This window comes from Triplophysa rosa, linkage group LG22, assembly GCF_024868665.1.
Source record: "Triplophysa rosa linkage group LG22, Trosa_1v2, whole genome shotgun sequence".
Classification (NCBI taxonomy): Eukaryota; Metazoa; Chordata; class Actinopteri; order Cypriniformes; family Nemacheilidae; genus Triplophysa; species Triplophysa rosa.
This window is the reverse complement of record NC_079911.1, coordinates 5,799,759-5,813,502: the sequence shown is the minus strand read 5'-3', so window position 1 is coordinate 5,813,502 and position 13,744 is coordinate 5,799,759. Positions and strand designations below refer to the sequence as shown.

The 13,744-nt window shown below is 40.6% G+C and overlaps 1 protein-coding gene across 1 annotated transcript; it reads left to right on the top strand.

The window, feature by feature from the left end:
• Positions 1-10,132: 10,132 nt before the first annotated feature.
• LOC130546414 (uncharacterized) lies at positions 10,133-11,759 on the top strand. The gene is made up of 3 exons (XM_057321683.1): positions 10,133-10,239; positions 10,318-10,420; positions 11,018-11,759. The coding sequence occupies exons 1-3, from the start codon at positions 10,133-10,135 to the stop codon at positions 11,543-11,545; spliced, it is 738 nt and encodes a 245-aa protein (XP_057177666.1). The 3' UTR covers positions 11,546-11,759.
• Positions 11,760-13,744: the final 1,985 nt, after the last annotated feature.

Here is a 13,744-nt window from a genome sequence, read left to right as displayed (position 1 = left end):
TTTGTCATGGCTCTGCTACAGGACCAAGAAAAACCTGACTAAGGAAGCAGAGCCATGACACTCTGCCGTCGACTCGAGAAGGGTCTGCAGCCTATCAACTTGCACTCTCAGACTTGCACTATGGAGCGAAAATTGTGCCTAAACTTAACAAACAAATCCAGCTTTTGCAAACAAACGCAACCTTTTTTGAAAAGAAACTAAACTCTGAAACAAACAGAAAGCGTTTTACAAATACATAATGCAATTCGAGAGAAAATGCAAAGGTGTAACATATAAATGTACTGTGTTTAAGTCTCACCTTTTTATGAGATTCTCTCGCTTGATTTTCTCACAAATGTGACGTCCAGATTTTCTCACAAATGTGATCGTCCAGATTTTCTCACAAATGTGACCGTGCAGATTTTCTCACAAATGTGACCGTGCAGATTTTCTCACAAATGCATGTGCAACAGCAGGTGGTGCTATTGAGAATTAGTTTCTATAGGAAGAAGCCATGAACATTTCCTTGGTGCCACCCTTGCCAGTGCCAGAAACTAATTAATTTCATTCATAAGTTTCATTCAGTTAGTCTCATGAAATTTATTGAAACTGTTAATAATAATCAGTTGCTGTTTTAATAATAAATAATGAATTATGCATTGGTTTTAATATACAAATAACATACAACAAACTGGATGCATTTGCAATGTTGTCACCCCTTCCACCCCATCTCATTCTCTCGTTCTTGTTTCCCAACTGTTACTTCACAAAACAAACTACTTTTTCAAGGATATTTCTTATAAGGGAATTTTGACATAATTTTGTGTTTATATCAGGGCTTGCTCTAGGCATGGGCAGGGGTGGGCTGAAACCCCCTAAACATCTGTCTTGCCCACCAATGAGAATCAAAAAATAACACCAAAAATTGTTGTATTTTCTATTGGCTGAAAGCAACGTCACTCTTCACTTCACTGCTCTGGCTTTAGTTTGTAACAGAGAAGCATGCTACATGCTACAGGTGGAAGCAAAATACTGTGCAAAGGAATTTTAGACGCACTGCACATATGTAAAATTAAGCATGTCAAATTAATTGTGCAGTAAATCAGATTCATTTCTTCGTTTTTGCGGTCTTATTTTGTGCTGTTAACAAACAGCTATTATTTGCTTGCAATATATAGGCTAGATTTTAACCTATTGACTTTCAGTAATGACTGAAAGCTCCATCTTCCGAAGCTCCCGCTTCAGAAATAAATCTGTTTCTCTCCATCTCAAACACCCCAATTCACCTGCAGGTGGTAGCGAAAAAATGTGCAAAATAGTTCAGTTTAGGCGCGATGCGCGCTCACGATACCACATAAAAAACAGCAGACACGATGTAAAGTTCATTGTGCAGTGTAATCAGATTAATTCATTCAATTCATTAAAAGAAATTAAACAGAAATCAGTGATCGTTCAGTGAATGGGGAATGTTCTTAGCCCTTTATTTTGTAGGCTTCTATTTATGTCCAGTTTACATAACCGCTTTATTTAAGTGTAAAACATCAATGAAATGTTGTCTGTTTTTTATATTTATATAAAAATAAATCATTTAAATCCTGCATGTATTGCAGTCATATACTGCAGTGTTTGTTGAATTCCAACAAAAGCAAACCTCAAGAGTGACTGAGCACGATAACAAACTAATTAAAAAAAAAATCTGGGTTATTTCATAAAACATTTTTTTACGTTTTCTAACGTTTTCTTAGTTTTGTGTTGCTTAAAACTAAATATGAACTTGTTTTTGCTGTGTTTCTGTTTTAAAAATGCAGATCATCTTTTCTGTTTTCACCTGCTTTCACCAGTTCATTTTCTCCAAATAAATAAAAATAAATTATATGAAATTTGGGAGAAATGTTGTCAAAAGTTCACAGAAATAAACAAAAATGATCATTTTACCAAATCACATTCTTATCAGAAAAAGAGGAAAATACTTTTTAAATGGACTCTTAATTTTGTCTGCAGCTATACTGTCTGTGTGGTTGGGGTATATCCCACCCAGGATATCTGCTAGTCCACACTTCTGCACCTGGCAGGAACCGGGCCTGATTTATATTTATTTATATTTTTTTATGTCAATTTTTTGTAAGATTTCAGTATAGTATTTTGCGCTCTTTCTGAGATGCGACTCGGTTTTTAGTGATTTTTCTGCATGAAAGTTGCACTGATACATATGTTTGACTTTTATACATAACAACTCATAGATAAAAAGTATTTAACATTATGTCTAAACACTATGGCATTAAAGTAGAGAGCTTTCTAGGCTATAAAAGATGGAAAAGCAAATAAATCATCGTGCAGTTGTTTCAGTCAGTCGTCGGCTTTGTTTGGTTGCCATTAGCCTATTTAGGTTTAAAATGAATGCTGCTATTTTTTTGGCTATTTCAAGCTATTTGGGCAATTTTTGCAATAAAATAAACCAGCACAAAAAAACATAATATAAATCTAAGTCAAACAATTGAACTATCTGCTGTTTTGGGAGAAGTTGCATAACTGAGAAAATCTGTACGGTCACATTTGTGAGAAAATCTGCACGGTCACATTTGTGAGAAAATCTGACGTCACATTTGTGAGAAAATCTGAGTCACATTTGTGAGAAAATCTGGACGATCACATTTGTGAGAAAATCTGCACGGTCACATTTGTGAGAAAATCTGGACGATCACATTTGTGAGAAAATCAAGCTGAGAGAATCTCATAAAAAGGTGAGACTTAAACACAGTACATTTATATGTTACACCTTTGCATTTTCTCTCGAATTGCATTATGTATTTGTAAAACGCTTTCTGTTTGTTTCAGAGTTTAGTTTCTTTTGCAAAAAAGGTTGCGTTTGTTTGCAAAATGCTGGATTTGTTTGTTAAGTTTAGGCACAATTTTCGCTCCATATTGCACTCTCAGACACCTTCGCTTCCTGTGACGTCACTTGCAGTCGACACCCGCACTCTTCGCGCTGCTTGCATTTTGCACGCGTAGCACAAGCACGTGTTGGATTGAGAACATTTCGCAGTAACATGCATAACATGCCATTGTTTCTTTTGGCAATTCTTTTGTTTTTACTGAAGTGACTAGTAAAATAAAACCTCAAATCATTTGCATAATATTCTTATTTATTTAAATGTAAAGGTACTTTTGCGTTTCTGTTTAGGAACCTACAAATTATGTTGTTATGTTTTTTTTCACATCCATAATTTAACTCATTAATTTTTCCCACTTTTAAAATGGAAAACTCATGAATAGACTGATATCTGAACTCTTATCATCAGGGGTTTAGTAAAGTAGAAACAGACGATTCAATATATTGGTAGTATATACACTCTCTGAGAATTAACATGTTTAAATTTGGTCTGAAAATGTTACATCCATAATGCTGCAATTGCCCATCTGATAATGGCCTTGATAATAGAATCAGAAAGAGCTTTATTGCCAAGTATGTTTGCACATACAAGGAATTTGTTTTGGTGACAGGAGCATCCAGTACACAGAGACCATAACACAATAGAATACAGTACACAGGTGATTTAAATAAAGGCCTATGGGTATAAAAAATTAAGAAATGCAATACAATAAACATAAGATAAAGATATAGAGAGTAAAGCTATGTGTGTATGTAAATATGTACAAGTAAAAAATAAGAATAGACTATTGTATGTACAAGGTATGTGCTATATACAGCAGAATTAAATATAATTTACAGAAAAAGTTGTATAAAAAATAGATGGTGTATTATCTGGAGGATATAATTAATATTGCACTTAATTATTATTGCACAGAGTTATTAAATTGCAAGGTGGGTAAAAAACATTTAACTGATCAAGAGGTAGATGGCCTGAGGGAAGAAGCTGTTTTTGTGTCTGGTTGTTTTGGTGCTCAGTGCTCTGTAGCGCCGACCAGACGGCAGCATTGTGAAGAGATGATGGCTTGGATGTGAGAGGTCCAGGGTGATTTTCTGAGCCATTTTCCTTACCTCGGATAAATACATGATAGACTTTGCCGTTATATTATAATATAACATTTGTTTTAAATATATATATACAGTATATATATACTGTATATATATACAAGTGACGTCACAGGAAGCGAAGGTGTCTGAGAGTGCAAGTCTGACAGTGCAAGTCTGAGAGTGCAAGTGCAATTCTGCAGCCAGATGCTATTTAAAATAACTAGCTACTCTTCTCAGGATGTCGGTCTTTTCCGTTTAATCACAGACGTTGAATTTTTAAATAAACCTTGATTTAATTAGATTTAAGCCTAATCCGATGCAACCCACCCTTAGTGTCGGCTTGGTTAAAGACGAGGCAGCAAAATAAGAAGAAGGAGACTCAGCGGTGTTTATGCAAAAAGCTTATGTAAGAGCTTGATTCGGAACAAGAAACGCTCTGCATAAATTCATGCAGCAACAGCACTTGTCAGATATATCTACAAGGCTTCGGTGTACCTTTGCTTTGTGACCTAACGTTACAGCTGTTTAATCCAATTGCTGTTACATTAAACAATATCAAATCAGTAAGCAATCGTTGTTAACCATACAGAGTGATTACCAGATAAAGGTGTTCACATACTGTACATAATACACCAGCAAACAATCTACAAAGTGTTTGTAAAAAAATCTAAACTAGTCAGCCCTGCTTATATGTATTTTGTGTTAATGCAGGTACTGTGTAGTTTGTTATATTACCAGATCTTTGACAGTGTGAAAATATGAAAACTTTATAAGATTACAAGATGTCTGGTTTTCTAATATGACTTTTGCATCTCCGAAGATTTATACAGGTGAACACATCACAGAAAAACAAAAGATTTCTGTCATACAGCTATTAAAATGATGTGCCTATCAGTAATATGTGTCAATAGCAATAACTGTCCACAAGAGAAGACCTTATTTGCATTTAACTAAAACACCATTGTGGGTTTTTGTTTCGTTTTCGGGTTCAAATAAATATCCTTCTTGTTAACCCCGAAACTGCTGCCTGCAATTGGGTTCTCCTTGTGTTTCATGACAAATCTTCAGTACCTATAGAGTAGTATTGCATACTTCGTATCTTCGAAGAGGGTTTAGTTTGATCACATTGATAAAAGATAGATACAGCTGTACGTTTATTTCCGGAAAAATATTACCTCCTGGGGGTGTGCGGCGGGGGAGGAACTAAATCACGAGCACACAATACATCATCGCATTGATTCACTATAAGTTTGTGTTGTTTACATTATGCACGTAACGTTATGCGCCGATTGTCAACAAAACACAGACATATGACTTAGTTTCACTTACCACGTGCGGTTCATGTCCGGCATCTTTTAGTGCTGGGGCTGATCCATCTATCAGTTTCAAACGATCTCTGAATCCAGCGTTATATCCACCGTTTATATAACATCCATCACTGAAATGCTGTGAACAAACAAACACACCTCGACTTCTCACTATCGCAAGAGTAACGAGCTGTAGCTGCAGGCCAACAGCGCAGCCAATCTTGAAGCAGCGCAGCCAATCTTGATTGTAAGATGGTCTCGCTCGTCGGTTGACGCGCGGGCTATTTCTTTCGCCTTGACGTGGACGTGCTTTTCCGGGAGAATTACCCAATAGGGGACTAAGAAAAGTTGTTACGTAACGGTTTTTCATGTTGGAAAAAAACTTCCAGAAACCTTTACGAACCTTGGGGGAGTGTATTGAGCACAGAAATACTACGTAATACGTCCAATTCATTTTTGACAAGTTGACCATGTCAAGCATGAGAAGACAGCAAGTTTAACATTATAAATAAGTCAGAATGCATCACCTAAAATTATATATTATATCATTATACAATTGTTTTGTAAACAGTTATGGCACATTTGAGCAGCATTAAACAGTCTTTGTACAGTAATAAGCCTTTCACCGATGCAACCACTGCAGTTTAAAGAGTAAGTAGCATGAGATCATGAAAATTACATTTCATGCAGTGTGTTATGTTGCCGTGTTTGAAAGTAAGCTGTCTGCCAAGTTGTAAGTCCGAAGGTGTATAAATAACAAAGTTATTGGCTTGTAAAAATGGGAGTCGACTCTGAATCATGCAAAAAAGACATGAGCTAGTCCGAGTCTCTAACCGCCGCGTATCTACGTCACTACACATAGTCCCCACCTACGTTTTGCTGGGACTGCCACGAAAACTTCACTACTAGTCTCTCCTCCCCCAAAACACTGTTGCTAGTTCGTGATGCGTGTGTATCATGTCTAGAACCTGTGTTCTACGTTGTGAAACTAAGTCCGTCTTATTTCAACTACCAAAGGAAGAACTTCTGAGGGAACAATGGTTACAATTCATTTTTCAAACGATACCAAAGGAGTATAACCCCAGGGTTTTACTGTGCGCGCGCCATTTCACCAAAGATTGCTTCAATAATCTTGGCGCGTTCACTGCAGGATATGTGAAACGACTATCCTTGAAAGAGGGGGCAATACCAACCTTATTTGGACCTGTTAGCTCCACCGAATCACAACCTGTAAGTGTGAATATTTATTTTTGTCTTAACTTCAAGAAATATTTGTGTACCTTATGTCTGTGTTTAGCCAATGCATGTAATGCTATCATTAGCATGTACCGTTATTTCTGGGGTATTACAGTTTGTTTATCTTGCTATTAACTCGGATAATTTAATTGTTCAATCTATTAACTCTCAAAGTATTTATTTCAAAAACTGAGTCGAGTACTATCTGTATTGTAATAACATCTGAAGATACGAACACCGTACACTGTATGCCGTGTCAACTAGTCCAAGTATAATACTGTTACAAGAGAATTGTAAATGTCCTTTTTCTTACTGGCATCTGCAGAAGGGTCAATTAATTTTTTCCAAATACTGTCAACGTTTATGAACTTAATAGAATGTTTTATGAAATAATTTTTATGACATCCAACCACCTGTAAACCGTAATCCAGTAATGATGGTAGGCATTCCATTTGCGACACATGATGAGCGCGTTTGACCAATCACAACAGACTACACCATCTGACCAATCACATGACACTAGGCTAGCGGATGGAGGGGACTAGACGGATGAATCGCGGAACGAATCATTTGCGAGTCAGACAAGAAGTATGGTAAGAATAACTGCCTATTATTACGACATAATAGTGTTTTTACACCTTGTATGTACATAAACTTGTTGTTGGACATTCCATAAACCAAAGTAGGACCTTAAAAATCATATGCTACTTACTCTTTAAAGATGGCTTTTGTCGATGTTGATAATGTTTACTGTCTATATGTTACTGCTGCCCCCGACTAGAAATTTTTGTAGTTGACTAGTAATCGTTCATTTAGGCCATTATTTGAGAGGTTAGAGAGTCGGATTCGTGACCAGAAGGTTGCCGGTTCGATCCTCAGGGCCGGCAGGTAACGAGGTGCCCTTGAGCATTACCTTACTTGCTCCCTGGGCGCTGCAGTGATAGCTGCCCACTGCTCCAAGTGTACGTGTGTTCATGACTTGCAGTGCATGTGTTCACTACTCTCTGGGTGGGTTAAATGCAGAGGTCACATTTCGGGTATGGGTCACCATACTTGACAAATAGGTCACTTCACTTCATTTATTATATTAATTTAAATATTTCAATATACATGGGAATGGAGACACCAGATGATGATTTAAGCTTCATGGATGAAAAAGATGTTTTATGTAACATTGCTCTATATTACAGAGCTATACAAAACCATTATAATGAGCCTTTAAAATATAAATTAAGTGATCAAGCGCATGGAAGGGCATGTTCATAGCAGATCTGGGGATCCTTAATAACGTAGGATTGCATTCCTCATTTTTTTGCCACTATGTTGCACGTTCACCCTTGGACAAATAAACATTTAAAAATGCTTATAATAGCATGCCTTTATCCAAGTTAATGGTTGTGGTAGAGCGAATGACTATGTAAAGCGAATAACATGCTGCGTATACACTTTTTGAAATAAGCAGACAATCGACTAATTAAAATTTGTTAAAGTTAAATTAAAAAGTGTCTTTTAATTGAATAACGAATAGTCAACTGTAAGGGGCAGCCCTACTATACTGTATGTCATTATTCTTATTTGTTGAATTAATTGATTAAATGTACTGTAAGTATTTGATATAGAAGACAATGCATTAACATTCATAGAAATGCCTGTCATAATTATGTCTGTTTGGCCGACAGTTTTATTGATCATTGAAATAGCATTTGGAATGGTTGAAGTTGGTTCAAAATAAAAAAATAGAAAATAGCTTATGTAGTAAGCTACATTTGCCATATTGCTGTAGCTTATCATGCTACATTTCCCAGAGTGCAGTGGCGTCCGGTCAATAGGGGGCGCTGGGGCGCCGCCCCCTTAAAGTTAGCCAGAGACGAAAGCTACTTTAATATGCCAACAATAAGTTTAATATATATCGCAAATTAATAACGTAATAAAATAATTTAGTCGTACTATTCCACCATTAGTCATATTATCATTTATTAAAAAATCAAAATTGTATTTTGTTCATACGTGTGCGGGGAGCCGGACAAATGAATGTGTATATAGGCACGAACATTTTTGAAAAGCATGTGATTTGAGGCTGAGCTCTAATTGGCTTGTTTCAAATCGTCCCTCCCACTTTTGTCGTAAGCGAATCAATATTGTTTTTATATTTTTGGCCTCATGTGATTGGACCGTTCTTAACGCCTCTCATTACCGCTCAGCAGATTGTCATTTGACTGACAGGTACTGATTAACGTGGAAGCAAGCGAAATTATCTCGAGATGAAAGAAAATTCGGTTTTATCTTTACAAGAATACCCGTTCCAAAGGCGTTCGGATGAAGAAAAAAAACGGATCAAGGAGCTTGGACCAGATCGACCCAACTTGCAAATTCATCTTAAGATCTTACACTCTGTGCTTTTCCGGCACTTCTTATGGAAAACAGAGTTGGCTAGCTGGATGCGATGTAAGTCATGCCTTTTATTGTTTTCCCTGTTTGCTGTTTCTAAGTCTTGGCACCGAAACGTTGTGGACAACAATAGGGGTTTGCGATTTAAAACATCTCTCTGATAAGTGCAAGCGACATGAAAGTAGCCGCAGCCATCTTGACAACGCTATGAGGCTCCAGTTTTTTGGGAAGCTTAGCATTGCTGAACAGCTAGATGAAGGCTACAGGATTGGCATTAGAAGGCACAATGAAGAGGTCACAAAAAATCGACACATCCTGTCTAGAATAATAGACTGTGTAAAATTTTGTGGCGCATTTGAGCTGGCTTTGCGTGGCCACAATGAGAGCGAGAGCTCAGATAACCCCGGGATATTCCGTGGCTTGGTCGACTTTGTTGCTTCTCTTGATGGAGTTTTGAAAGAGCACCTCGAGAATGCCTCTGTGTTTAAAGGAACTTCGAAAACCGTGCAGAACGAGCTGTTGGACTGTATGTTGTCTGTTATGAGGGAACACATAATCCAAGAAGCACAAAACAGCGATTTTTCTATCAATCCAGGCAGACGAGACCACAGATATGGCCACACAGTGCCAACTTGTGCTTGTGCTGCGCTACATTGATGGCAAAAGCAACGTACAGGAGAGGTTTTTTGCTTTTATTCATCTGCATTCAACTACAGCTGATTCCATCGCTACAGCACTAAAAGAGCATCTTACTGTCATCCTTCCAGAGGATCAGAAGAGTAAACTCATCTCCCAAGCATATGATGGAGCCAGCGTGATGAGAGGTGCCACTGCAGGTGTTCAAAAGAAGATTCAAGATGTGTACCCAAATGCCCATTACATCCACTGCTATGCGCATCAGCTCAATCTAATAATGCAAAAGGCTACTTCTCACATACCCAAAGTTAGAATTTTTTTTTCTAACCTTGGAGGATTTGCCAGCTTTTTTTTTCAAGATCACCCAAGCGCACAGATGTTCTTGATAAAGTAGTTGCCCATAGACTACCAACATCAAGCAGTGTTAGATGGAACTTCCACAGCCGTGCCATCAATACAGTGTTTGAGCACAGAGAGGGCCTCATTCGCTGTTTTGAAACTATTCGAGACTCGGGTGACTTTGACCCTGTTACCACCAGAGAGGCAGGAGGCTTTGCCATGCTGCTGGAGGATCAGGATTTTAATTTTTTCTGCAACTTTCCACAACATCATGCCACACGTGGACATCCTCTATGCCAAACTCCAGAAGAAGGACATAGATTCAATCCACATTAAGGGGAGCATCCAGCAGTTCCAGCAGGACATACAGAAGATCAGGTAGCAGCTGTATTCCTTCTTTTGAATTTGTTATCATTATTATTGTTATTAGTCATACATTTTCTTAATCCTTTGCAGAAATTCTCTCCATTCTCTGGTTAACCAAAGCAGTGAAGGAGCTTCTCAACCAAAGAGGCGGCGGTTGCTTAGTCCAGACGTCCATGAACGGATTGCAACAGAGGTAAGTTTATTGTAGCCCTTGTTACTCTGCAGTTTTTCATAGAAAAGCTATCAAAGGAAGCTATCAAAAAGAAAGTAAATATTAACAACAAGTTAAATGGCATGGTTTCATTTACCCTCTTTGGGTACTAAATGTGTTCTCATGTCTTTGAGTTTATAATTTTTTTGCTTAAATATTGTAGCAAAGAGTAGATCCTTTGATATTGGGCTTTATTAAACTTTATGAAACTATACTACATTTATTTGCAATGCATATTTTACTACAAGTCAATCTATTTAACCATTTTCATAGTCTTTAAATAGTGATCTAAATAGATTTGTTATTCTTAGGTTTCCTCTAGTGGTGTGCCCTCTTTATCTGATTGATATGAAATGGCTGATAATAAAAAAATGCTATTAGCGCCCTAAGCATCAGAAGTTCATGAAACTTGGCTGTTTGTCTAATCCATATGTATGAAGTTTGGATAAATCAGGGATTCAAACACTGAAACCGGTCTCTGTCTCTCTATAACTTAAAACTGATCATTTTAAATGTTGCAGTTGAAATTGACATTTTGTCATCACTACATCATTTCTGTTTTTGTCCTTCACTCTGTAGGTCTGTGACACCATACTCCAACACACCATGGAACGGTTCTGCTTCACAAGCCACCTCGTTAGTGCCACCCTGCTGCAAGCAGACAGGTTTGAACAGTACACAGTGGCATTTCCTGAAGATGCACTGAGTAGGACTTTGAAGGCCAATCCAGTGCTCAATGGGAGTAAGCTAAAGACAGAGCTTAGTCTCATCTACTGCAAGGAAGAGTTCAGAACCTGTTGTGGTGCTGTGGACCTACTGCAGCTGTTTAAGGAGAACAATCTTGAAGAAGTCTTTTCAGAGACTGTCACTCTCCTAAAGATTCTCATCACCACACCCATGACCACAGCAGAGGCTAAGAGGTGTTTCTCAACTTTGAAAAGAGTTAAGAATTTTCTGAGAAATAGCATGACCCAGGAGAGGCTAAATGCATTGGCCATGCTGTCAATGGAGAAGAGAATGGTGACTGAGATAATTGACTTTAACCAGAAGGTCATTGAGAAATTTGCAAGTCAGAAAGAAAGGAGAGCAAAATGTATTTTCAAATAGTGTTAATGGCCAATGATTAGGTAACTATAGTGTGTTGTGTTTTTTTTTAATGATTACCTTGATTACTTCATTACTGATAATAAACCCACATTCAATTCAAATTCACTGATTCATAGTACATTTATTTGCATGTATTAACATTGACTGTAATAATGATACATCACCTGATTAATGGCTATTTATAGTCCTGCATTACTGACAGTTGTTGTTTGCGCCCCCCCCCCAAATATTTTTAGCACCAGCCTCCACTGCCAGAGTGATAGCTTTAGTGTAGTGAAGCTTCATTTAATGTAGAGTAACTGTTAAATTAGCTCACTACATTTTCCAGCTTGGTGCCCAACACTGTATACGTTGACATGTAAACTTACATTTCCTACTGACACACTACAGCAGGGGTTCTCAAAGTTTACTGTCATGGCTCTGCTTCCTTAGTCATGTTTTTCTTGGTCCTGTAGCAGAGCCAAGACAAAGTCTTTGGTTATGTGTGGAGAGAAACATATTATTGTCCTTTTGACAATAATATGCGTTCTCTCCAGTGTCTCGTCATTGGCCCCACTCCTCTCGTTTCCTTGTGATCTTTCCCTGAGTGTTTGATTACCCACACCTGCCCCATGTCGTTATCCCTCGTTTGTGTTCCCTATATATACCCTCTTGTTTCTTTGTCCTGTGCTCGTGTATTGCGTTGTGTATGTGCTTGGCGGAGTGTATGCATTGTCTTTCCGTGTCCTTACCTGTATTACAGTTTTTATGCTTGTGCTCGTGTTCCCGCTGTCCAGATCGTGTTTGTTCCAGTAAGTGTGTAGTTTAGTTCTTTTCCAGTGTCATGTCAGTTTATTTGATAGTTAGTCTATGTTATCCCTGTCTTTAATTTTATACCCCATCGTGGGTTTTTGTTTTGTGTTTTTTGTTTATAATAAAGCTCTTTGTTAACCCCTTCACCTCTGCCTGCCTGCATTTGGGTTCTCCTGCCACACACCCTGACAGAATACACGAGCCAACATTGAACCCAGCAGGCAAGATGGAGGCAAGGCGATCCAGGCAGGCCTATCTCCTCTGCGGTCTGCGACAGGGCTACACCGATGTCTTGGAGTTCGCAGATCGATTCTTCGAGACCGCAGGGGAGATGGTCCATGACGAGACGGAGCAGATGGCCCTGTTCAACGGCGGTCTGAATGAGCCGCTGTCTCGGGAGGAGATGAGGATGCTGAGACCGCTGGGCTTCACGGACATGATTAGGTATGCCATGAATCGGCCGGAGCCCAGGGTCTCAGCCCAACCCGATCCATCTCCCCTACCCGCGATCCCGGAGGGTCGCGTCATGGAGATCGGGGTCATCGGCATGGCCGCACCGTCCGCCTCTTCCCCGGCAGCTCCTCCTCCGCCCATCAGCATCCGTGGCCGGCGCAGACGAAGGGAGTCGTGGGACTCCCCGTCCGACTCCTCCGGTAAGGAGCTAACCGGGCTCCCCATCGCTTCTCAGCAACCGGCCACAGTCTCTGTGGGCCGGTCGAAGAAGAAGACCAGCCGGTGCAGCCGGCGTCCAGTCCGGTGCAGCCGGCGTCCAGTCCGGTGCAGCCGCGTCCAGTCCGGTGCAGCCGGCGTCCAGTCCGGTGCAGCCGGCGTCCAGTCCGGTGCAGCCGGCGTCCAGTCCGGTGCAGCCGGCGTCCAGTCCGGTGCATGCCGGCGTCCAGTCCGGTGCAGCCGGCGTCCAGTCCGGTGCAGCCGGCGTCCAGTCCGGTGCAGCCGGCGTCCAGTCCGGTGCAGCCGGCGTCCAGTCCGGTGCAGCCGGCGTCCAGTCCGGTGCAGCCGGCGTCCAGTCCGGTGCCAGCCGGCGTCCAGTCCGGTGCCAGCCGGCGTCCAGTCCGGTGTCCAGCCGGCGTCCAGTCCGGTGCAGCCGGCGTCCAGTCCGGTGTCCAGCCGGCGTCCAGTCCGGTGACCAGCCGGCGTCAGTCCGGTGTCCAGCCGGCGTCCAGTCCGGTGTCCAGCCGGCGCCAGTCCGGTGTCCAGCCGGCGCCAGCCGGCCGTCGCCCAGCCGGCCTTCCAGCCGGCGTCAAGCCCTGTCCAGCCGGCCTTCCAGCCGGTCCCAGTCGGCAGCCAAGCCGGCCCCGGGAGACCCCCAGGGTCAAGACTGTCCCCCCAGGACTCCTCCTAAGTCCCCTAGGACTACGCGCCCTCGAGCGCAGCCGGGGACTGGGACTT